Source organism: Manduca sexta, chromosome 20 (genome assembly GCF_014839805.1).
Source record: "Manduca sexta isolate Smith_Timp_Sample1 chromosome 20, JHU_Msex_v1.0, whole genome shotgun sequence".
In the NCBI taxonomy this organism is placed as follows: domain Eukaryota; kingdom Metazoa; phylum Arthropoda; class Insecta; order Lepidoptera; family Sphingidae; genus Manduca; species Manduca sexta.
This window is the reverse complement of record NC_051134.1, coordinates 2,328,521-2,354,824: the sequence shown is the minus strand read 5'-3', so window position 1 is coordinate 2,354,824 and position 26,304 is coordinate 2,328,521. Positions and strand designations below refer to the sequence as shown.

Genomic DNA, 26,304 nt, shown 5'->3' with positions numbered 1-26,304 from the left:
AGAGGGCATACAATTAATTACCAACCCCGTTTTTGATGGCAATAAAAATTGTTGTATACTCTTTGGTAGTTTCGTGTGCGTGCAGGCGTGGCTATGATAGTATGTGTGTGTGTGTGTGCAGGCATCGTCGGGGCGCGACGTGGGCACGGTGCGCGCGGCGGCGGAGCTGGCGCTGTCCGTGCTGCCGCATGCGCACGCGCTCAACTACAACGAGATCCAGCGCGCCGTGCTGCAGTGCAAGGAGCAGAGCGACGCCATGCTGGAGCGCGCCTGCCTCACCGTAGAGGAGGCCGCCAAGGCCGAACGCGACAGTAAATATACACTTTCATTGATGTTTAACTTAGTTTTAAGAACATTGACAAAAAATACGCCGTGGGCATTGATTTAGGGATGGCGGGATAGTCATCACTCATCACAAGGTTGACCTTTAAATTTTTTGATAAAATTCACATCACTCATATATAGGGAACTATGTCCAGAGCAATAAATTACAGCTGATGTTGGATTACTTACTATGCTATTAAAACGTTATGCAAAAGATTTATCTTTAATAAAAAAAAAATAGAGTGCTACTGGTTATTTTTTTGCGACATTGCTTTCGTATAAAAACGCCCTAACCGGCCGCACATTGAAAGGTATACTGTGAATGTGATTGGTGCTGCAAGACTGTTATGAATTACAATGAATAATGCCGATAAATAAACCAGTATATAATCCATTTTGTGTCAGAAAGGTTTGGAATGGTTATATTTATTACATTTTTCCTCAGGAGGCGGAGTTTATCCCGAAGTTTTATATACAGTAGCTCGTTATTGGCATGAGCTATATTTACGTCAAGCTAATGAAGAGACGGAGCAGTTGTTGGAAGAACCGCAGTACCGCGCCGTACCGCCCGTCGCCGTGCCCGTACAGTACGCCGTTCCGTATCCGTTCACATACCATCCGTATCCTCCGCCCATATATCAGCTGCAGGTATGTAATTAGCTACTGTGCAATAAAGTGGATAAAAAATAAACGCCCTTTAAAGTGTCAAAGCTGTCTATGCCTAACCAAAAAAATGGTAACAACAGGAAAGACAACGTAACAGTTATGCATATTGTTGACAACACACATATTAAGTTGTATGCGGGATTGTTTTTTATTCATGTGCCTAGTGCTTTAACGGCGCTGTGATAAAATGTGTGCGTAGTACGGCGCCGCGGCTGGCACACATGGTCCTCCACAGTATGCGCTGCCGCCGTACTTCGTGCGCGGCATCGTGGGCCCCGCGCCGGGCGCGCCGCACGCGCCGCCGCCGCTGCCCGCGCCGCACGCCGCGCACGCGCCGCTCGCGCCGCACCCGCCGCACGCCGCGCCGCTCGCCGCGCTGCCGCCGCACGCGCCGCACGCGCCGCACGCGCAGCACGTGGCGCACGCCGCGCTCCCCGCGCATCCCACGCATCCCGCGCACCCCACGCATCCGCCGCCGCCCATCCCTGTCAATGTCAGCGTGCATTCTGCGGTAAGAACTAAACAAATAGTATCTTTCGTTTTGCTTTTCTTATAGTTGATCACACGAATAATTAATTTGAATCAATCGCGCGAATATAATATTCATACATAATCATCTTATGTGCTAAACGCTATCCTCGCATTCGCCAATGGCTGATATTAAAATAAAAAAAATACGCATTCCATCTTCTATCGCTTGGTTTGTCGTGTTTTCCTTAAAACAATATATTATGATTGTTGCAAAAGTATTACAAGGTTCAGTTTCTATTGTTACATTGTGTCCATAATCGACTTCACTTTGAGCTTTGATGGTAACACAAATGTGTAGTAAAGGTTGTTATTGTCGGTGTAGCCGCTGGCGACGCCGATCCCGCCGCCGCTACCGCCGCTGCCGCCGATGCCGCCGCCGCCGCACGTGGCGGTGAGCGCGGCGGGCGCGGCGCCGAGCACGTCGGGCGCGGCGCCGGGGCAGCAGGTGCAGCTGCGCCGGCTGCTCTCCGCCTACCGCGTCGGCATGCTCGCGCTCGAGGCGCAGGCGCGACGCGTGCATGACGACCGACCACAGAATAAGTTTGGCAGGTACGACGCTTTTATATTATCACTTTACCAATTGTGGTGATCTCTACTCATCATAGTCGCATAGATGTATGCCTTATATTTTCACATTTTCTTGACAATATACAGGTGCTACTGAAAGTTGACATATTTTAACGGCGTTTCGATGCGTCAACAGTGACTTTCTTGTTAATTTAAATCACTTAGTATTAAAGTAGTATCTGCTTTGAAGAGGCAAACATGCTGTCATATGAGCTGCTTCTAAGTCCTTAATCAATGTAAATACTACAAAATGATCACCGTATTTTTCATCATTAATATATTATGTAGGTGTATGTAGCAAGAGTTGTAAGAATGTCGTTGGCGCAGGAACCCTCCGTACGGCGAGCACGTGAAGTGGCTGCTGCGCATCTCGAAGCGCCTGGGCGCGCAGTACCTGCACCAGTTCTGCGTGTGCGCAGTGAACTCGGTGGTGTCGCCGTTCGTGCTGTACGAGCTGTGCCTGGAGTCGGCGCACTGGCTGGCGCGCGGCGGGCCGCACCACCTCGTCATGCAGCACATGCGCGGCACGCTGGCGCCGCTCGTGCAGAAGTGCCAGCAGATGTAAATACATACTACATCCTTTCGCGGAATAGGAACTTGAGATAGTGCAGCTTTCTTTATAATGAAACATTTTATAAAAACGATTTAGTAGTTTCAAGGGTCATCGATTAGCAACAAAACAATAATATGTACTCATTTGTCAGTACTAAAAAGAATGTAATGTAATTCCATCACAATAATATATTTCGTTAATATTTAGGTACATTCAGTGCATTCACCAAAAGCTGTACCATTTGACGGCCATGGAATATGAAGAATTTGTGAGCATCGTGCTGTCAGCTCGCACGGCATTCCAGCTCACGCCCGATGGAAACACGCAGTTCAAAGAGTGGCTCGCGTCCCTGCGCAGGTATGTTACGTTTAAACAAAATATCACCTTATTTCATACTAATTAAAATTTTTAATCGCTTGAATCATTCAGCGTACAAAGTCGTACTAAGCTATTATCTTTCTGTCCTTAAACATAGTTAGTTTGTAGTTTTGATTGAACTAGTATAAAGATTCCCGAACAACTCCTATTCAGAGATACTTGTTCGATAGTATCACATTACGTGTAAGTAATAGTTACAGTTGGCCAAAAAGCGTGATATTGTACTTTAGACTTAAACGTGTTTGACATTATTTATAATGAGTGAATATTTGCAATGGCAGGTCGAAGTCGTGCAAGAAGGACCTGTGGACGCAGCTGAACGCGGCGCTGCAGACGAACGGCAAATGACGTCGGCAGCCGATAGTTTGTATGATGCGGACCTCCGCGCGCAAACTGTCACACTACCGGCGATGGCCTCGGTATCGGCTCATGGTCCATCTACACCCAATTTAAATATTAAATTTATTGTTTTATTTGTAATTTAACTATACTATATACACTGTATTTTATCGTTGTGTCGCGTTCATACATACACGGTTATTTTTAATTATGTCCATGGTAAAATGACAGGTCATTTTAAGATTTCTGCGGCGAACTCGCGTGGCAACTTGTCATTTTATATGTCGACTTTAAAAGCTGGATTTTAGACGATAAATGTGCTAATAATAGCATTTAATGTTTTCGAATCTGCTACTGGTTGGTAATGGACTGAAACTCTCTGATGTGAGTTGGACACTTGATTGCGTGAAACTGAAGTGGTTCTGTCGTCCTTACGTCGTAATTATCATCTAAGTATAGAAATACATCGTATTCTACAACCTCAAGGAAGAATGTGGGAATATACGTGAGGCATTAGCGCTTGTGCGGACACTTCTCGCGTCTAGATTTAAATTACAAATAATTCAATCGAATGGACAAAAAAAAAATACCTCTGTTAGTAAATAGTTTAACCGCTCGATTAGAGGGTAATCGATCTCAGTATAAACGAGGAATGTACTGCAAAAAATGTTGCTAACTCCAAAGTATAATGATGATGGAAGTTATATACACTTTTATCGAACTTTATAAAATTTTCCCTGACAGCTGAAAAAATAATATGATAAAAGTTTGAATTGAAATACATGAACGGGTCCATCGACTATTGTACTTCAAAAGATCTCAAATATAAATAATTTAAGAATTTGCAAATACGGTCAAGAAACTTCTTCATTTCAACTATCTGTTTGAATTAATCGAAAGGTAAATTCAAGCTCATTTGAAGGTTGTGCTTTGAATAGTCTGACATTTGGTTGTAATCAGAGTTCCAACAGCTATGAACAACTATTTCTATAATAGATAACTCGATACAACTGTGAATCGTCGACAGGGGAGCTTAGCAACATTTCACCTTATAACAATTTTATCGGTGTGCAATGTGCGACGAGACTATTATTTCTTAGTATAATAACGTATGTAATATAAACGTATGCATTGCACTTAACTTTCATTATACATTCGCTTTCTTTTTATCTTTATTTCATCGACTCGACACTAAACTAGTCAGTGGTTTTGAGAATCCGTAATTTATCGATAAACCAGTGGAGCTTCAACGCAATTGCTCTTTTAGTTTTTTTTTTGCTTTATTAGTATAATTTTTGAATGGTTTCATTTGACGATCTTGTGTCAGTATTGAGTTATTCTCAAACGCGCAGAAGGTATTAAATGTAAACTGAATGAAGACAAAATGTTAATCAGTGACTGAAGCCTTTCTTTTCCGGCTACATATTTACAGCAATATCAAAAACTTTTCGGTTACGGTTGGCATTTCGTGTTATTAGTTAATTTGACACGCTAGGTGGGAAACTGTTTACTTAAGAATTTAACAAACATGTACTACTTAACATAAAGTGTAGAGTAAGCCTAGTTAATACGAATTTATGGGATAAAACGGATTTTAGTTTAATATCTACGTACACACGACGCCACGTCAATGTCCACTTGGCGATTTAAAGATCTCTTTTGTTTTTTTTTTGCAAGTAATTTGAATTTAATTTGTTCACATGCGCTGCTCGTATTTTATAAACAATATATTTTTTTCTTTCATGTCCATTTTAAAAGCAAAAATACGTCGTTATTATAAAATTAATACGGAATTATGTATTTTAAAATTGCTCTAATAAGATATAATTGTTAGGGAGTGTTCGGAATATATCGATATTGGTAAGTATATTTATAAATCGACGTTTGTTTCTGTTTGTTCATCCGTAGCACGTTTAGATTCCATAACTTACGGCGATAAGCAGTTCGTCTGGTTTGGTCGATTTATAAATATAAAAACACACGTTTAATATTGGCTAAAAGGCTGGAAATTCAAAATTGATAACAATAGTCCACATAATACTGAGTATTGGCTTAAGATGTTTCAAGTGACCTAAGATAGTGTCATTAAGCTACAGAGATATTAGTCAGAATGTAGGTGATGACCGTCGATACACACTATTTTTGATATTCTCTTGTCGAAATTCGCAGTTTCAATGAGTGTTTACGTATTAACGTCTTGAGGAGATAAAATGTAGACGTGCGTTCGATTAACTATAGTAACTTTATTTACACGTTTATAATTATATTATTATTATATAATATTATAATGCAAAGTAGCGTCTTGAGAGCCTTTAATATGTAACTAAATATGGTATATGAGGCGGGAGAGCTGGCAACAAACGTATTTTTTATCGACATTGATGCATTTGCACTTTTGTACTCAGTGGCGCTATAATCAAGCATCGATTGCATAGTTTAGTGTTCGAATGCGCTAGTTATGTGTATGCGTTGTGGATGTGCTCGTAAATGTGTTGTAATATGATAATATGATTAGATGACACATATGACACGAGACTTGTATGTTCTTGTCGTAGCGACCAACCTCGTGCATGTCGAATGTCGATATTTGATATAATCAATATACATATATAAAGTTTGTAATGTGAACAATAAGATCTTCCAACCGTAAAGCAATAATATAATATCATTTTATACATTTACAATTATGTATATCAAAATTAGTGAACTTTTAAAGTGTATGACTAATTGTTCGTATAATAATATTTTGCAAATTGTTGTCTAAATGGGGGTGTTACATGGATTAGTACGGAGTACACCTCATTCATGATATTGGATGTTAAAATTAATTATTGTAATATATGAAACATGTACTTGATGGTAGGACATAATGAGATACCTCATTATGTCACCAATCAATTGCTCAATTTGAATACTGGATGTGTCAGTTCAGTACGATAGCCCATGTGCCTTGACACCACCTAAAGGATTATTTAATGTTCTATGTAAAAGCGACTGAAAACATGAAAATAACTAGAAAAAAAAAACATCAGGCAGTCTTGATGAAAAAAAAAATACAATTGTAATAGTATAAATATTTTCCTCGATACAACAGATATGAACATTTGTTGTAATTGAGTACTTGACTAGTTAGAAGGATATAAGTAATTTGTCGTATAAAACACATGACGTTACTCGGTTAATACTAGATTCAAGTAATTCAATATTTAAAATTCCATAGCGATTATATTCCGGAATTTATTTTGTATCCAGAAATCACATAAATTGAAGACTATATTCTTAAAAAATCTAGTCAAATACCCAATTAAATGAACACAATGTTGTCGACATCAATGTTGTTATTCTGCAACGTGTTTACACTAAACGAGATGCAGTGGAAATATTGTCGAGAGATCAAATATAGTGCGACATTGAGAATGACATGTTTGTTGCCAGCCTCGGCGTCGAGTAGTTTTAGTTCAATATCTTTGTAAAATTAGATGTTTATATGCATTCATTCGAAGTGTGAATGTTCTCAGCATTCGGTAGATAGTAAATTTTTAGAATGCTAGTTAGTTTAAATTGTGGTTCGTAAGGAGTGAACAAAATTGAAAACGATACATTTAGGTTTTATCTTTACACCACTGTAATGAGGGAATTCTTTATAATAATGTTTAGACTTTCTTACGTAGTATAGTTCACAAGAACTCGTTGATTCGATAGTTATTTCTCGACAGGTTCCGCTGTTACCGATTCGTTAATAATGCACTTTGAGTTTATTTTTGGAAGCTTGCAAAAGAAGAGCACTACACAATAATACATCTTATATAAGAGTAGCTAGTTTTACCATCACGACTGATCGTCGTATGTTTGATTCGTACGTATGCGTATGTAATATTTCTCGGCCTTAGAGGTGGTATTGAAAGTTACTCATATTTTTCGAAACTGGCAAAGGGTCCTCATCTTTCCGGCTTCTCTTTTGTAATTTTTGTGAAATCTTATAATCTTTAAAGCGATTTGCAAACTGCATTTATGCATATCAGTACCTTTATGTTGTATCGGGTCCCTTTCGGAAAATTTCACCCTCCACCACTGCTTCCCGATACTTAACACGGAGTCATGAGACTAGGTACTGTAGTGGGAACTTGGGGAGTAGGCAGAATGTCTATGATTTTAATTACTTTTTCTTCACATGACTGGTTTATGATATACATGCGAATATGTTATGTGTATTGACGTTATTTGATAATATATTATTTAAATTTATTTAACCATCTCCGTTGGTACGCTGTTTATTCATTAAGATACGAGTAATGATATACTATTTTTAGATTGAAGTCGTGCTGTTTTAACGTTTTGATGTGCTCTTCTTATGTAACGCACGATTCGTAAAATAATAATGTTAACAGTCGACTTGAACTGTGCACTGGCCACTTCGCGAAATGCATAATTTGTCGTAATGAATTTGCCGTCCATTTTTAATTTGCAAATCACTAATATAAATTTTTTGGTTTGTACATTTTCCTAGTTAGACGACGAAATTGCCTATTCATTATACAGTTAATATATACATTGTCGTACGGTTAATGCTCGCTGGGCATTATTAACATAATCCGGTATGTTTTCGAAATATTAAAGTTTCTTCTGCATATGGCGTTAAAGTATGCTTTGACGTTTTGTCTGAAAAAACTATTTTTACACTATAAATTAATTAAAAAATGATTGAAAAAAAAAGATAAATATATAGTTAGTTTCGTAATAATAAAATGTTAGTATGAAGGCATATTTTAATTAGTCGTTTAATGCATGTTCATAGTTGTAATTCGCCCAGTGTCAGTCGAGTTTGCGAGGCGTCCTGTAGGTGTTGCGGTTTTCTAGTTGTTTTGCAGGTTGGCAATAGCACATATCAGTTGGGTTCTGTATTGTGCACATCGCGTCATACATTTGCCAGTTTCATTTACGCATGTGCATATTAAATATCACAATGATTTATGACATCAGTTTATGTAAAACACATTTGCGAATTTGAGCCATAATGTTGACGAGACATACAGCCATGCACAAATAAATTATGTTAACAAATAAAAACATAGAGAGTACTAGCACAATTTGGATCTTTACCTGGTCTTTTACGTATTTTATTAGAATTCGCTAGTAGCTTTACTCGCTTAAAAGTACACCAAATTGTAACCTAGATAACTCTCTACAATTTTCTCTATCTGCCAATGAAAGTCGTATTAAAATCAGTTCAGCAAGCCAGACGCTAGAATAGCCTGGCCAAATGCACAGACATTAGAAAAAATAAATGACAAGATCTATACGCCTCAATTATGTATGTACTCGAAGAGTTCTTTTGTATCTAATGTAAAGTCAAGAAAAACATCGTATAATGAATAGCAACCGTCTATTTTTGACTGAGTAATGTTAATTTTGATTTGATTGTATGTCTTGTCGACTTTGTTGTTAACATATACAGCTAGGGCACGTTGATTGGGTACGTTGGTAGAGCAAGGATCGTGGGCGATGTCGTTGTGCAACGAGCACACAACAGAGTACTGAGTTTAGTTGTTTAATACTCATGGCAATGCACGTGGAACACTACGTCACATCACAGTCAGTTAGAGGTAATTACGATACTATAGCAAGTCTGTTTAGTTCTAAAACTATGATGCATAATTATTTTATACATCTGAATTTGTAGTTTAATTGAAATACACTTTGTAAGTGTGGTGTTTCCGCCTATTAAAGTATGTATGTAACCATTACAGAGTTCGAATGGCTACTTATTATTAGTGTACGTAATAAATTTATATAATGATATTTGATTGTTCATATCGCATTATTGTCATTTGCAACAAAAAGGTACAGTGGAGAACAACTGTTTGTTATGATATATTTTGAAATTGTTCCAAATTAACGTTGCGTTACCCTCAAAATGTTTATTTTGCAGTATAGGATATGGCTATACCACAAACAGTTTTTATCTTCGTGCCACGATCAAATCGGTTCATCATATTATTGTCAACCACGTTCACTCTTAGAGGACGTAAGACTGACAACAATAAAGAATGAAATAGTCCTATGTGGAACCATCATTTTAATCCTCAGGATGTCTGAAAACAATACACTACCGCTTTCATTGGCACTACGGCAATTGACATAACATTTTTTGGTATCTAAGTATATTTTGGACGTTTTATTGTTTTTCGACATCCTGCATTAACATAGAAGTGCCCATACATTATAATATTTATTGATTAATATATTATAGCACTAGACATTTTGCTCCGTTGTCGCAAATGGTTGTAATTATAAAAGTATAATTAATATTAATTAGTAAAATGATAGACTGTTTTGCACGATTTCTGGTTTGACCGTATTATCTCTTTGATCTTGCCGCGATATCGGTCTCAACGCTAAATGTGGTCGCGGAACAAAATGCTCTGCGGGTGTCAAACTATATTTCTTCATTTGGCGTTCGGATCGATATGGCGAGAACTTGCTATATATGATGATTTATCTCTTGCAATATCTCCCTATATTATAAAATGTATGTTTCCATTTAAACTCGAAATATTTTGACCTCTAGAACATTTTTATTATTAATTTTACGATTCACATATTGTAAGACTTTTTTGGCAACATATTTGAAGTAACATTATTTAATGATTCAATATACTTATTCTGTATTTAAGAAACGTGTGTTTTATTTGTATCTTAGAGGAGTAAATTACGTTTTTGGGGAAAAGTGTGAGACGCTGCTGACTTATAAACGTCGTGTTTGAGAGACCAATGTCGCGGAGATGAAACGTTATAATCAATGTGTAACTTCAATGTCTTGGATGGTTTGAGTCCTGAGTACAACTGCCTCTTGGACATGTGGCAGATGAGCTTTGCAAATCTCACTTTAGGGGTTTGTCTTGTTTTACCGAAACGATATGATTAAAGAGGTAAAAGCAGTGCCGTAGCTTGGCATAGAAGGGCCTTATATCAATTTTGTTAGGACTTTTCATGACAGTGCGAACTTTTATGCGCCCGCTTAGTTTTATGTAGTTATGAGTCAAGAGGGGCCCCTATAGCTCGGAGGCCCCTATCACTGATACGGCTGGTACGGTGCGGCGGTAGGTAGCTACCGCCCCAAGTAGTAAGGGGGTAGCCCCTTGAGTATGATAGTCGCGACTCTGTTAGTACGAACAACAGGGTTTCAATTTGTGACTCCGCGGACGGCCCAATTAACGTAGTGTAAATTTCTTAACGTATTATTTATTAGTGACATATCTTACTCCCAACGATGTTGCAAATAAGCTAATCAGGAATGTCCCCCCCGAGGCAATTCTTGTGCGCTCGGTCTCCACACCAAATGCACGCCCACCCATGCATGGAGACACATTTGCCGCGACCTCAGGCACACAGCTCGTGTGTATATCTCATGGTTGCAAACTAGGTCTATAAGAGTTCGCGAACATTTTCCTTCCCTTTCCCTTCCAACCATCCTATTAACTCATACTCCTTCCTCTTCTTTTTCTTCCCTCTATCCTCTCCCGTCTTCCTCCCGGGCCCTAAGACCGTCTAGCTGCAGGCTGCCAGCGAACCTTCAGCTGGCGCCTCCAGTGATAGCGGTAGGGCCCACCAACTCATCATGGGGCTGTCGTGGTTGCTAAGCCGGAGGATCACTTGTTCACCTTTAGCAGGGTAACCCCGGTGACAAACACGACAGTACTGCAGAAAAAAAAAAAAGGAATGTCCTATCAGCAATTCGCGACTAAGCTATGATGAAATAAAATATTTTCTACCTTAACAGCAGCACACACACCTATTGTGTTTTTAAGCGTGCAAAGCCAGTTGGTGGGATACAGGGAATCTATAAGGATGCGGACGCCCACGTTGTGCGTAGCTACACGTGTAAAAATATTTCTATAGCAATGCGGTAATTAACATAGGCATGATCAGACTTACCTCCTTATGAGCTTGTTTTAGTGTTAAGAGAGGTTAAGAATTGCTTAAATAGCTGGCAAAAAAATCACCGGTTTCCGTTTTAACTTTGTTTAGAGGTAAGATGGTGGGTTTTGATTTACAGCTGATCGAATAAAATTGTGTTTTAACTATGTATAGATTTGCAATTTTTTTTAAGTAAGTGTATGTGCTTAATGTGGTTGACGAAAATGCATTTAAAGTTACGTATAAAATGATATTAATAGTGTCTAGGCCGGATACCTGTACCACATTTTTTTCCAACCATAGAACAAATTTAAATGTCAGCGTAACGTGTGCTGCTGCCACAAACACATTGGGGTTTGCCTCTACAATCGTAGAAGATGCCTACAGTATGACGAACCACAAAGGTTGGTAATTCTTTGTCTTGCGTTGCGGTCAATAATTTAGATCTTCAGATAACGATCATCAGAGTCTTTCCTCAAGTTATAGGAAAATAGGTGTCTTTCATATTTCATTTAATTGAGAGAAATTAACGCCTCACATCGCACTGAGGTACCGCATGGTGTTTTATGCGAGTTATTGTATCAGGCTTTTGTGTTAGCTGTAGTAACTGTTACTTCATGGTAGAATTATATTATAGTTGGAACTAACCGAGACATAAATGCTAACTGACGCACTGAATAAATAACTTTCTGGTGTCCGACAACAAAGTAATTGTTTCAAATGCAATACGCGCTACCGACGTAGTTAACTAAGAGCAGAATTATATACGCAGTATCATGTAACTTTATAAATTGAAATTTATTTGGCCTTCGCATAGAAGTAGCGTTATATTACTTTGTTTGCCGTTTTATTGGCATTAATAGAGGCATAGAAGATAGTTTGAAATATTCTCTGACTACCAAATAAATCACGTTTCGAAAAATCAAAGGAGTAATTGATGAACGATTACACATCGTAAATGTGATCTAATTTAATAACCCAGTTGTTTATCTGACGGCGATAGGAATATAGATTGCGCTTGTCCACTTTGATACTCCCGACCTTTGACTTAGACATATTCTAATAATAAACTACGCATACTTTTCATACTATTGCACTGGGGTTACTTGGATTTGCATGACCGTTGGATATGACTAGTCTGAAATTAAATATCACCAAAGGGGTTAAGCGAAGGTGAATCAAAGAGAAAATCAGAAATTCGCTAAAAGATCTTCAATGACAGTTTAGATATTGGTTAATTTGAAATTGTCGTGTGATCCAATTGAATTTTCTCATACATCCACCTCGGGGTTTAAATTGAGGTGAGAAGTAACTACATCCCCTCTATTCTACGTTTCATTATTTCATTGGCAACGTTATTATTTACTTTTTAGAAGACAATATGTCAGATAAAAAAGACGCCTGAAACTATGAACACCCTGTAGTTTAGTAGAGCAACGACATTAACGCAGTTCCTCCGCTGCAGTCGGAACGAGATCTAACGTTAAACAGATGATCTGTAGCCCGATTCAAGATAAATTGACGATGCAACGGTTAGTAGTTATGTTTCAGCAAGAAGTAACACAGTGAATCTGTTTCGTGACGTATACCTAGTACGTCATTAAATTAATTTAGATGTCAAGGATAGCTTTATTTACGAATAGGTATTTTAAACACGCCGTTGAGTTAATGAATCTGCTTGTATCCATCATTATATACATTGTTTCATAAACCTGTCAGAACATTTATTAATATTTAGACAGACAGATGTAAATTTGCGAAGCCTAAATATACGCATGCAACGTACTATATATTATTTGCGATGGTATTGACAAACAAAATTGTGTCAACATCGATATACACAATTAGTTTACGCTTGTACGCCGTACGAATCAAATCGCAAAGGTAGGGCGTTGAGACGTGATAATTGTTCGGCAAACGGGCCGCATGGCTAGCACGTCAAGCAGCGTGATAACCACGTGTCGCAGATACCGTCAGCAAAACAACTGATATATTTTAAATATTACTTTGCGTAATTGTTGAGGATAACTCCTGATATTATAACTCGACCGTTACGTTAGTGATAAAATAGTTTTAGATTCACGTCCGATTTAGCAAGGTTTGGGTATTTTAAACTTTTTAATGTTTGGTTAATTATAATAATTAAAACAGAGATTAAGAAGAGTTTCAATAAATGAAAATATTATATGCCACATAACAACAAATCGAGGGATTACAGTGTTATTTTATGGGCAACCATATTATATATTCTTTTACTTAGTCGGTTGTTGTGGTCTATGGTGGCATTCAGTACAGGGGTAAGCATTTATAATATTGTATTAAGCCTTGGGTAAAACTTACTCTACATCGCAAAAAATATTTTTAAAATTACTTTGACAAGATTATAATATTGTTGAATGTTTTGCAAAACCTAGTAATTATGGACATGGGTTACAGCTTTTATTTCATTATGTTTTGGTGCCGTTGGACCGATATAGAGCATTTGGGAGATCTTATTAGAGGCAAAAATAGTTCTGAGCCTGCTGCCAAACTAGACACAATTCATGTGTGTTGATGTAGTGTTTACTCGGTAAATCGTACGCTATAATCTAGAATACATATTGTAGGCGTATATTCCTCTGTAGAAAATTATTTACATTAAAGCAAATATATTCAGTTTAATTTGTTATGTTCATTAGACTACTTTCGTTCATCGGGGTTAAGACTTAAGACTTTTTTGGTCTAGAACAGACTACGGGTAGATAGGACCATTTTGGTATCAGATTGACCGAGATGTCAATTAGGTTTTGCTAATGGCTAATAATAGATTCCATTCCCGACAGTCGTGGGTAAACCTAAGTTGTCATAGCTAAGTATAACCCTTTTTAGTAAGGCCAGGGGCCTTTTATGTCTTTATCAGTGGCTAGTCGCCAGGAGATTAAAATTAAACTTATCTCGTTTTTCTTATAGACGTCAATCCAAGCTTAATAATCATTTTCTTGCTTATCGAAATTACAGCAGTTAAGTACAATATCAACATTGTTAAAATAAATACTTTGATAAAGCTTTTTGCGGTACCGTCAGATAATAAATAATATTAATTAGTGGCATTTAAATTTATATTTATACTTAAGTTAAAGTCAGGCTCCTTTTTAAACATGTGAGCTCCCATGACTTTTGTCTTAGACAAGACATCGCCAGACTGTATATGGTGTTATAAATAATATAATAGAAAACTGATGAATGTATATTCGTTAATTCATGCATCCAAAATATTTTTTTTTATTATTGCTTTTACAGTGTTTGATTTCTTCTGTTTCCATTGTTTGGAAATGTAAAGACTTCTTTACTCGTTCACACCATATTTGTACAAAACTACAAAATGATAAAAAATCGCATAAGTAAAACTGAAATTTTTGATGAAAATATGATTTTACAGTCTTCAGTATTTTTAGCTTAATGTTAATAGAGGTAAAGGCGAGTATGTGGTTTACTTTATGAACGCAATGTCAAAATGACCCGGTATAAGCTCTCATATGTATTATATTTACTGCAAGCACTGGCTAATGCAATGTTTGTCAAATCTTAAAACAACAGAGCTCGCACACCGCTGCTTGGCAGCAAAAATCAACAATGCGGTGACACTTAACCTGACCGACTTTCGCATATAGAGATTTATTACTTAGAGATTTATGTTCCATTATTCAAGCTAATAACATCGAAGTATGAAAAAAAGTATTGCTTTTGTTAATATCTTCGCAAGCACTTAAGTATCTCATATATTAAGACGTTTTGTATTTCCTATTAAATATGGTAATGAGTGTCGTATTGCAATTGAGTGTCGTATTGAAAAAAGGGACGTCTGTTCTTTTTATCTTTATCAGCGATATCTTTCAGACAACCTTTAAGTGTTATTTTTGTTTAGTTCAAATGTCCGTCGAATTGCATCTTAGATATAAATTAGAACGTGATTGTAAACATATACTTATCGAATATGTCTGAAATTTCTTTGTAACCGAGAAATACTTTCACTAACACAGTTTTTTTGCATTTTTTTTTCATATTTATATTGTTTTATAAAAGAATGCAATTGAATTTATGTATCTGTCCCCGAGTTGTCTATTATTTAAGTCTGAAATTTATTTTTACATTAGCGACCTTTTTTCACAGCTCTTTTAAATTATCTACTTTAACATGTCCTCGTTTCTAATTCACGTTTATAGTTAATTATTCAAATAGATTCTCGCTAAATATATAGTTTGAAGTGAAACGATAAACTTCTGCATCCCATTTTATTTTATCAGCATTAAATTTACATACCTATGTTTATTGAAAATAATAAAATTAAAAACGTACTTCTTTTTTGAAAATGTATTATAATGAGATGTAATTTTTAACCACAATACCTATGTGTATTGTGTGCTTATTAAGGTAAAAAAAGTCATTTAGATTTTGATCGACTTTTCGGATTATTCATAATTATTATAGATATAACCAAAAACTCTGATTAATAAAAACTGGTCTCTAGTTCGCAGTGCCTTTTTTACTTGAGAATGCAGTTTCATTAGTAGTCAGTCAGTAGTAGTCGGTACTTGAGAATGCAGCATTTTCAATTTATAATCATCATAACCTTTATTAAGCAAGGTAAATCGAATCCCTGCTCATCAAGTCTTAATATATTTATGCTCTGAAATACTTCTCCTTAACGACCATGCACTGGTCCTATGACGGCGTGCCGGGGGCTGCGTGGTCGGCGACTTTTGTCATCGTCTTCTGATAAACACTGATTAGAATGATACTCCTATTGGCCGCGCAGTAGGTGTGCGCGCCTCCGCCCGCTCTATAAAATGAGCATATTCAGAGTGTAGAGTAGCATTAACGTGTTATATTCCCTTTGGATAGTATTTGATGCTCGTGCGCCGCGCGGTCGCGTGACGTCTTCATAGTAAACAAATCTGTTAGTACGTTATTAGTGTATCACGGTAAGAGTTTATTAGGTCTATTATCGGGATTGTATTTTTTTGTAAAATAGGTTATTTAGTTTTCTAATGAAAACTAAGCTACATTAGTTGAGATTCAAATTTTTTGCAGTCCATATTTTTATGAATTCATGAATTATAAATAACGTCATTTTAATGCCATTCTCAGAGATACTTACCTATTGTATTAATAGCGATTTGTATCATTTTAGATTTCCCAAAAATGGCGTATCAGCAATCCATGCCTAAATCTGAAACCATCAGGCTACGTGAAAAACACGTTGGGTAAGTGAAATTGTTAACACTGCAATTTGTGAAATAAAACGGTACTTAGCTTAAATTTCTTGATATATATAAATGTTTTTAAAATAATTTGTTACAGATCTGCTTGCCAACTCTTTTTCCGTTCAACCCCTCTGAAAATAGTGCGCGGTATTGCCCAGTTTATGTATGACGAGACGGGCGAAAGATACCTTGACTGCATCAATAATGTCGCGCATGGTAATTACTTTTTAATTAATTTATGGCACATACCATATTTTAATTACTTTAGGTTCAATTAATCAAATATGTTTTTTTTTATTATGTTTATCCAAATTCTCATATTGCAATATATTCAGTGCCAAGGATTATTTTAAGACATAAATAAAATTTGAAGGTAATAATTTTTACAATTAATATTTAATATACATAATATTTACCATACAAATAAGTATACTTTATATGGAAATCTTGATAATATTTTTAAAGAAATTTGCTTTGTACAGCTCGTAGATCTTGAATCTAATTTATGTTTTCAATATCTGTAGTTGGCCATTGTCACCCCCACGTCGTCGAAGCGGGCCGCAACCAAATGTCTTTAATATCAACAAATAATCGTTACCTTCACGATGAGCTAGTGATCTTGGCAGAAAGGCTCGTGAAGACTCTCCCGGAGCCTCTATCAGTCTGCTTCTTTGTTAATTCTGGGTCAGAGGCCAATGACCTGGCTTTAAGGCTCGCTAGGATACATACGAAGAAGAAAGACGTCATTACCCTCGACCAGTACGTATTCTTTTCTTTGTTTTTTTTTAAACTAATTTATTGGGGGTTAAACTGTATGCAAGAGTGTATGCCTTATGATGATGGTACTCTTTAAATATTATGTTTATTGTGTAATAAAAAAATATATAAAAATTGCAAATGATTCATAATGCACTTTTCGCGAGTTGCTGTTAGTTGTGCTTTAGAGATTACATTTCTCTTATCTTGCGAATCTCAATTTATCACTTTCAATCCGAAGACGTCAATGTACTAGCCAATAGATACGAGTATGAGATCACTTCGAGTGCATCGAAGTTTTTGAGGGTGCTTAGCAGCTGTTTGTTGCAGCGCTTATCATGGTCACCTAACGTCCATGATCGATATCTCTCCATACAAATTTAACCTACCCGGAGGTCCTGACAAACCGGAATGGGTTCATGTGGTGAGTACTCATTGTCTGGCCTGGGTTCCATTAGTATTCGGCTCTTACATTTCATAACTACGTTGCAATTGGTTTAAAGGAAAGAAAGTGCTTTGAATAATTTCAAACTTATCAGTCCGTTATGATACTACATATTTTAGTGTATCTTTGTTACATTGTTTCATAATAACGGATTATTACGTATTTAGTAAAGTATTGTACTTTTAAACATTTGTGTAGTATTAAGTAAACTCATCTCTATGTGTACGTTGCACAAATGTATTTAACTATCATTTCTTTATCTAAGTGTATTGACGTCACGATCTATTATAAGATATGTTGTTTTGATTAGCTACTGTATATGATAAACAGCCAAGAAATCTTGACAAAAGTTCCTGTAAAGTTTTGACAAATAGGTAACAATCAATAGTCGAATTTCCGGCTGAAAAACAAATAAAGAATTTTGATATGTTTGTTTTCGGACGTTATCCATATTTATTACAACGTAAAGTATTTTCGCCCTATTTAGTCAGCTCACAAAAACAGTCACATTGACCAAAGAAAGAACAAAAAAATATTGACAATTCATTATAGTTTGAGGATATACTTGAAAAAGGTACATATATATGTACGACGCATTATAAATATTACGACTTTTATGTGTACTTCTCTGGGATTTTTCGCATGTTTTCTAATTTATAAAATGTCCAAAACTGTTCGTTGATTACTTATCCAGCGTAATCTTAATTTCACAAAAGCTATAAAAATAAAAATTAAAAATTATTTTCAACGGAAAATATGGAGTTTATGCATACGTAGAGTAATCTACACGTATATAAGAACATTAAAATACAAAATTAATTGATAGAGACAAAAACAGTCCTTAAGGCTTTATTTCGTGACTGTCCCTGTTATCTCTTCTGATAGTGGCACGCGCCTACCTCGTGATAAGTGTCGAGTATACTAATTGTAACCGGTTGGGTTTCATAATTTGATAACGTTAAACCCGTGACTGATATAATCGCATCCGATTAAATAAATTCAGACATATTAATAACTGCACGTTTATAGTTCATGCAAGGTCAAGATTTTCGTAGTTATAAAATACTAGCCTTTGCCTGGGCTCCGCTCGCGTCTTAATGTTTTTTCGGGGTAAAAAGTAGCCTTCTAAGTAGCAGCACTTAGAAGTAATGTAGTTTCCCATTAGTGAAAATAAAACAAAATCGGTTTAGTAGTCTCTTAGATTAGCGTGTTCGAACAAACAAACTCATTAACTTTATATAGATTATTATGCTGAAAACTCTTTTGATATTTTTTGTTTTGTAATTCTTTATTTTATAAGTCACTTATTTTATCTCTTTTACATCATTATACACTGGCTTCTGGCAAATTAGCAATTCAAAACTAGTTTTTAGTCTTTAGTTTCCTTAGCAAACATCAAAATCATCTTTATAAAAGTATTTTTATATTTCGATCACGCAAATTGACACGTGACAATTTATTCATCCAGGCACCCGTACCAGACACCTATAGAGGGAAATATACCAAACCAAACGATTCGAAATCCGAAGAGGAGCTAGGGCAAATGTATGCTGATGAAGTCGGCAAAATTTGCAAAGAAGCAACAAGCAAAAACGGCGGAGTTTGCGCCTTCATTGCGGAGAGTTTACAGAGCTGTGGTGGGCAAATCATTCCGCCCGATGGCTACCTTAAGCGTGTTTATCAGTAAGTTTAAATATCATATAATTTTATTAACAGTTAATGCAGCGAGTTTGAGTCTTGAAACCTTTCAGGAAAGTTGCAATTTGAATAAGCCGACATAAATAACATACGTACATAAGGTTACCTTTACCCCCGAACGGTTTGGCAGCGCAACTTGTACACGGCATGAAGTGTAGTTAAATACAAGTTTTAATTAGTTATTAGACTGGCCACGAGTCTTTTATCTCTATTTACGTGTTTATAGCCCTATCTAGGTATTTTTCATATGAATTAATATAGGACCATCATGGCCGATTTAAATAATTTATATAACTTCATAATGATTAGATAGATAATGGATTTAGTATTGATTTTACAATTTTACCTTTGAGTTATTCAACCTGAAATATATAAATAGAATTAATTAATCTTCGCAACCTGCATAGTAACAGTTTACGATAAGCTAATTACATTTGTGTACTTTAATACAAATATAAAATGAAATACTTATCCTTTTATTCTAAATAATGCATCTGATAACTGAATATTGGAATATATCTATTATGTCCCAGTATGTAGAGACTATAATGCTACACGATGATTGTTATTAATTCACAAGAGGACTTAGCCTTAATTTAACGCAAGACGAACAATTAACACAAAGTAACTGTTTCATTACGCGCTAATATATTTCCAATTGCTTACGTTTCGCCACAAATGAGCAAGCGTTAAATGGTACATATATTTGCATCCGTATTATTGCTGCTTTGTTAGTTAAATTACAATGCCTGCAAAAGGTGTAAATTGACACTCAGGAGCTGAATAGGTAACTCTTTACATATTATCTCTGTGTTTAACTATTTTGTTCCACTTTTAGTAGGTTTTATTTTTTGTGTTAATAAAAATAGATAAGTACTTATTTGAATTCAAGTTCGGTCTTGTTAAAAATACACAGGTAACTTGGAGAAATTTCTGTAAAAATCTATAACATTACATCCACGTACTGACATATTATCACACTTCATCAGTACTTAAGAAGCGTTTTTTTTGTAAGAATCTCTGTATAGCATAGGTCCTCAGTAACAAGAGTTTAGAGAAATCATTTCCTAAGGAGATACCGCAATGTCGATGGAAAATTACATCGGGCACAAACTAGTTATTTAATAATGTGATTTACTATTGGTTACTGGCAAGGTCATGAATTACTTTGCGTATTGGTCACGTTAATGCACTAGATTACTTCATTAGTAATCGATTACACAGTGAAATTACTTTAGTGATTAATCAATTTCTTTCGGCCCGCTGGGAACGAAAACTAATCTGATTCGATCTGAACGAAATTGTATTTAATCGCATTTTTTTTGGTCACGGTGGTATGGCTTTGAAGTGTGAAGGTGGTTTCTTATATTCATTACACATTAACACACGGACTGCTTCGATGGCGTAGTAGTATTACGATATGACTGCAGCGCTCAGGTCTCGGGTTCGATCCCCGGGTCGGGCAAAAGATATTAGGTTGTTCTACTCAGTATCGGCCCGGCATGTCCTTGTAGCTGATATTGTGATAAGCTGATCCTTTATCATATCATGAAACGGAATATACATGGCGGAAACTGGGTGCACTAGTTGAGCCCGTTGTCTATATCTTGGCGATATGAGGCATTTCTCCTTTTACACAGATAATTACATTATACACATTAAAATGGAAACTCTTAAAATATTTAATAATTTATGACTTACATTGTATAAATTATTAATTATATTTTATTGCATATAAAATAGTCTTCTCGAAAACCGAAAACGTTGCTGTAGATATTTTTAAGCTTTTGTTGTTAAAATACAAAGTTTATGATGTCTCTGGACTGAATATATAAATCAGAGATAAACATAAAATTACAGATACGTAAAGGAGTCCTACGGCGTGTGCATAGCTGATGAAGTGCAAGTCGGATTCGGCCGAGTTGGGACTCACATGTGGGCGTTCGAGACCCAAGATGTGGTCCCTGACATCGTCACTGTGGGCAAGCCGATGGGCAACGGCCATCCGGTGGCAGCCGTCATCACAACACCAGAAATCGCCAAGAGTTTCGCTGATACTGGGGTGGAGTACTTCAATACGGTAATTTGTTTTCTTTGGTTTATCTTCATTGATGGCTGTGAAGTTGGACCTAACCTAACGAGGTTACGGGTTCCAATTTCTCAGCGAATTATTTGTTTTATTGAACCATGATATTACTATTTATTTGCTTAGAGATTTAATCCACGTTGTAGTGTCGGTACAAAAATAATTATACAAACGGATGCTCGCTTTGCAAATCGAACTCAGGACATATTACTAGACCAAATACGAACCCACTACTTACCATGGAAAGGTTTTTTAAAGGCAACTTTCTAATAATATTTTGTAATTTCGTCGTTCTGAAACAAAAATTTAAATATGTAGCGTTCCTAATTTTCTCATACGCATATAAATAGAAGGCAATTGCGCGCAACGTGACTTCCATATTTTTTTCGATATTGTCAACAAATTTCTCAAACACACTTATCTTCAGCCAAACAAGACTCAGAGGAACGTGTACGGTAATTTTCCTAAAATATTCAGCTATCTGGTACGTAAACGAAACATCCATTACATAATAGGCTATATGCAGGTATTTGTCTTTATCGATAGCATACATTGGTAAATTATTTGAAATAATTCATACAAACATTCATATTTAGTATTGAAGATAAATAATGGAACGTAAGGTCACATTTAGGTAATTTAAATGCCGCCATTTTGGCGCGAGTCCAGTGACGTCACAATAGCGATGACATTTCACATTGAAGTGTTTACAAGAACACAAATCCCTCGCAAGTTTTAGATTCCTTATTAAAAGGTTAACCTAAATAAGAAAGAAAGATTATAAAAATTCTTGATCGAAGTATATTGGAATCACATGCATATTTCCCTGTGCAATAAGTTTACTTTTTCAGATAAATTCAAAGAAAACAGCATTGATAAAATATGATACAATGACCTATAACGACAGTAGTTATGTAATAAGATAGCTTTATGACATGATAAGCGAATGTTTTGCACATGCTGCAGTATTTTTTTTATATCTGAATGGCTACAGACACTAACGCTTTTCATTCCCGAAGGGGTGCACCCAATTTTCGCCGTGTGTATTCCGTCCCATGAAGTGATGGAGACAAGCCTACTGCCCCCTATCTGAATGAAGTATCGAGAAATTTGCCTGGAAGATATTTCTAACATTACATAACTTTCATAAATGTATGTGTATATTACGGTTAGGTAACATAAGATGTCCAGATTTGATCTGTTGTAGGCGTAGTCCTTGTAGACTTTAATTACATAAAGGGTATTGCGGTAATTTAATAATGAAACCTATTAAGCAAGTATTGACGGCAAATATGGCCTGTTTCCATATAACCTTGTTCCGTCGATACAAGTTAGTTGATTTACGGCACCAAATTACATCAACAAACTACGTAACCAAATTGTATATAGGCGGTAAATGATAAATTAGATTGTGTATAATTTTAGTGCTTCAATACTTTTGGTATATAAGGGGCTATTGGACCTCTTTTTCAACCGACTACGGCGAAGCAAGTAAGGGCAATGATTATAATATGCTATGTATGATTGTAATATTTATTGTATGTGTTGATTTTACGTTCCATTCTAGCGTCACTTCTACTGAACCGATTTTGACTAATGAGGTGTCTATTTGTATTTATCTTGCGATGATTAAAGGCTATATGTTTTAAGCTATTATAATATTAAAAGATACCAATGATCGCACAAATATAATTAATTATGTTTCCTATTCAGGTCCAGAATATATTGATCGTGCAAAATCGATTTACAATTCTTGGTAGGTTCAACTTGGGTGGATAATAATTTAGTTAATGTACATTTACCATGATCAAAAACTTGGTTATACCTACAAATAAATGTTAACAATGGTAAAGATTTATCCATTTAGAAAATCCAACTCTATACCTCAGTTCAATCCCAACCAAACCAAAAGCACTCACCTAATGCACCGAATATTCTATTACAGTACGGCGGCAACCCGGTCTCCTGTGCTATAGCTAATGCTGTTCTTGACGTCATCGAAGAAGAAAACCTCATGGAGCGTGCTCTGCGTGTCGGCAATCACTTACTAAATCGCTGCGAAGGGTTGATGCATAAACATAGACTTGTGGGTGACGTGCGAGGCAGGGGATTGTTCGTCGGCGTTGAGCTGGTCACGGATAGAGAGTTGAGAACGCCTGCTACTGCTGAAGCGAAGCATGTTGTGAATAGGTTGGTTGACAGTTTTGTAAAGCATTCGTAAAGAAGTTGGATGCCAGATGGTAATTGACTACAATAACGGATGAGAATGACATTAAAAAATAGAGAAGTTAGGAAAGAAGAGCACGATTAGGATAACATTAAAGTTGTTTAAGATTTTCCGTATTGTCATATTGCCCTAATTCTACGGCCTCATTCATAATGTAGACAAAATTAGCTAAAGCGTGGCACCACCAGTTGCATATAACATGCTTATATTTGGAATTAGTCTGATTAATTATTTTACTGGTTATTGTAGTGAACAACATTCCGTAATAACGTATAGTTAAACTATTTCTTCTTCAAGCTAACATAGAAAAATTCTTAACAACTGAGAATTTGAAATTCACATTACAGAATGAGGGAAGAGAAGATTCTGATCAGTCGCGATGGTCCGGACAGCAACGTGTTGAAATTCAAACCTCCGATGGTGTTCTCTACGCAAGACGCTGATCGTTTGGTCGACACATTAGATAGAGTTCTAGAAGAGCTCGACGGCTCTAGGGTACCAGTGACCAGTTTGAAACTTGAGGTAATTTATTATGAGCATATTTTTTTAAAGTACATGGCGCTTTTGACAGCTCTATCTGGAAATCTTTAGAGTTGGGTTATGTTCAGACTGAACTTCATGTGGCTGATAATTAAAAAAAGTGGTAAAAAGTGTCAATTGAATTTTATCATTTTCCTGTTGCGTCGTGGAAAATGTAGTACAAATAAGGTTTTGGCTTATATTTTTTGCTACGTTAAGGAAACAATACTTCTTCCTGTTACGTAGAGTCGGCATAAAATAAGCAAGGCGGTTTATGTTTTTTACGACAGCATTTCAAGGAAATAATTTTGGCAGATATTCGATACCAACTACCGTAGGTGGTGAGAGATGATATACGCCCTGTAATCGCACAGCGGGCAATAGTTTCCAACCGATTAAACTCAGTAGAATGCTCTATTCGCAATTTTATCCTTTGTCGAATTCAGTATATTCGCAGCAAAATACTGACGTGTTTTTATTGAAAATCACTGTGCTATTTAGTTCAGTTATACAATTATGTTTTATAGTTACTATTTTAAATCCGGATAGCTGAAACAAGATTTAAAATAGTGAAAACATTTAGCTTGCAAATAGTAACGTTTTATTCAATTCCGCAGGTGCTGGTTACTCCAATAACAGAAGAAAAAGAGGCAAAGAACGCTGTAATAAAGAACAGCGTACAAAAAACCATTGCTGCATAGAATAAATTGTACAGTTGTTAAGTATTATTTGTGAGTTATGAGTGTAAATATAGTTTTATTCGCAATTAGCTATTAAGAAAAACATGTAAAACAATGCAATTCGAATATTATTATTAAATAAGTAAAATAAATGTGTATTTTATTACTCATTTTTTTATTATATTAACTATTTACGGAGATTGATGGAAAATAATTATATAAAAATAATATATTTCTTCAGTTGAAGTTAATCTGCATAATTAGAGTCACGAAGTAACTTGCAAATCTGTTTCCCATTCCCAGAGCATACCGACGCGACACAATCACATTGTTCGCGCAACTTGCAACTAAACTACGCGAAAATTAAGTCTATTTAAAACAAACGCTTTGCATACTTGAACACTGAATAAGCTACTAAAACAAAAGTGCTTAAAACTCGATCGGTACACCCGTAATATTCGATTTGAACTTTGTTTTAATTCGAATGTTAATATCGTGCGGCTTTAGAATTGGTCAAATCATGATTTATTGGAGAAAAGAAACAAATGGATTGCTTGATATTATTTTTTATTCCGGCAAGTCGATTGTTTTATTCCCGATGGTAAATACATCGATATACTTTGTGCCGCTCTATATTTTGATGGCACTATAATGAAAGATACTGTTTAGCCAGTCTCGCTAGCATAGATTAATTCCATCACTTTAATTCGAAATGCAACACGTCGGAACTTGTTACTCTATGTAGGGTATAAATATTTATGTACCTATATATACTTTCCTACCAATTCTAATAAGCATTCACAACTATAAAGGACCGAGAGCGTAGTGTGAAGTAGAACGCACTACGACGAAGATCGCAGGTTCGAATCCAGCCCCATGGCTAAAAAGATGAAAGAAACATCCTGAACTATTTTACTTGACAATCTTCTGTTAGAATTTCGATATCGTGTAAATTTTGTCAACCCTTGCCCAAGCCGTCGTGGTTGCCTAATCCCTCTCAGTAGTATAGGAGGTCCATATCCCATAGTGCGATAATACTGGCAATGTATTATCCCACTATGGGATACGGACATTGCTAATACAAATATATTTATTATTATATTCAAAATCAAGTGAACAATAACCTCAATAACCTCGTCATTATTTTGATATTCTGATTAATTACGAAATCCAGACGGCCATGCTAGGGGCCGTCTGAGACGCTTTAGTTGATTAGGTCCTTAACATTTGGTAGATAATTCTTGATGTTATTATTTTTTGTTGGAATTTTATCTGACTAAAGCTAGTCATTTAATTAGAATAAAGCCTGTCATGAATATTCGTACATAATGTCATACAGTTTAGATTTTATTACAACGTAGTTATTAGATAAATG

At 36.0% G+C, this 26,304-nt stretch overlaps 2 protein-coding genes across 3 annotated transcripts in view; both read left to right on the top strand.

The window, feature by feature from the left end:
• The window catches only part of LOC115445387 (zinc finger SWIM domain-containing protein 8), a 31,669-nt gene extending 21,634 nt beyond the window's left edge, over positions 1-10,035 (top strand). Inside the window, exons 21-28 of the mRNA XM_037440572.1 lie at positions 122-311; positions 770-972; positions 1,190-1,259; positions 1,461-1,519; positions 1,844-2,070; positions 2,416-2,649; positions 2,849-2,998; positions 3,301-10,035. Of these exons, the coding sequence (XP_037296469.1) occupies positions 122-311; positions 770-972; positions 1,190-1,259; positions 1,461-1,519; positions 1,844-2,070; positions 2,416-2,649; positions 2,849-2,998; positions 3,301-3,367 (1,200 nt within the window). The 3' untranslated portion in view covers positions 3,368-10,035. The remainder of the gene's footprint in view (positions 1-121; positions 312-769; positions 973-1,189; positions 1,260-1,460; positions 1,520-1,843; positions 2,071-2,415; positions 2,650-2,848; positions 2,999-3,300) is intronic.
• Positions 10,036-16,090: 6,055 nt separating this feature from the next.
• On the top strand, positions 16,091-25,095 carry LOC115445609 (alanine--glyoxylate aminotransferase 2-like). Of its 2 annotated transcripts, none has more exons than XM_030171948.2 (10): positions 16,091-16,211; positions 16,446-16,518; positions 16,616-16,734; positions 17,043-17,277; positions 17,605-17,698; positions 19,188-19,402; positions 21,278-21,497; positions 23,449-23,693; positions 24,078-24,252; positions 24,867-25,095. In XM_030171948.2, the coding sequence occupies exons 2-10, from the start codon at positions 16,457-16,459 to the stop codon at positions 24,948-24,950; spliced, it is 1,449 nt and encodes a 482-aa protein (XP_030027808.1). In that variant the 5' UTR covers positions 16,091-16,211; positions 16,446-16,456; the 3' UTR covers positions 24,951-25,095. The 2 variants fall into 2 exon arrangements, with proteins under 2 accessions (XP_030027808.1, XP_030027800.1); XM_030171940.2 differs by having other exon boundaries at positions 16,107-16,236.
• Positions 25,096-26,304: the final 1,209 nt, after the last annotated feature.

Coding starts and splice junctions, on each gene's coding strand:
- LOC115445609 (XM_030171948.2), top strand. CDS start 16,457: ATGGCGTATCAGCAATCCATGCCTAAATCTGAAACCATCAGGCTACGT. Junction 21,498..23,448: donor GGGTGGAGTACTTCAATACG/GTAATTTGTTTT, acceptor ATTCTATTACAG/TACGGCGGCAACCCGGTCTC. Junction 24,253..24,866: donor TGACCAGTTTGAAACTTGAG/GTAATTTATTAT, acceptor TCAATTCCGCAG/GTGCTGGTTACTCCAATAAC.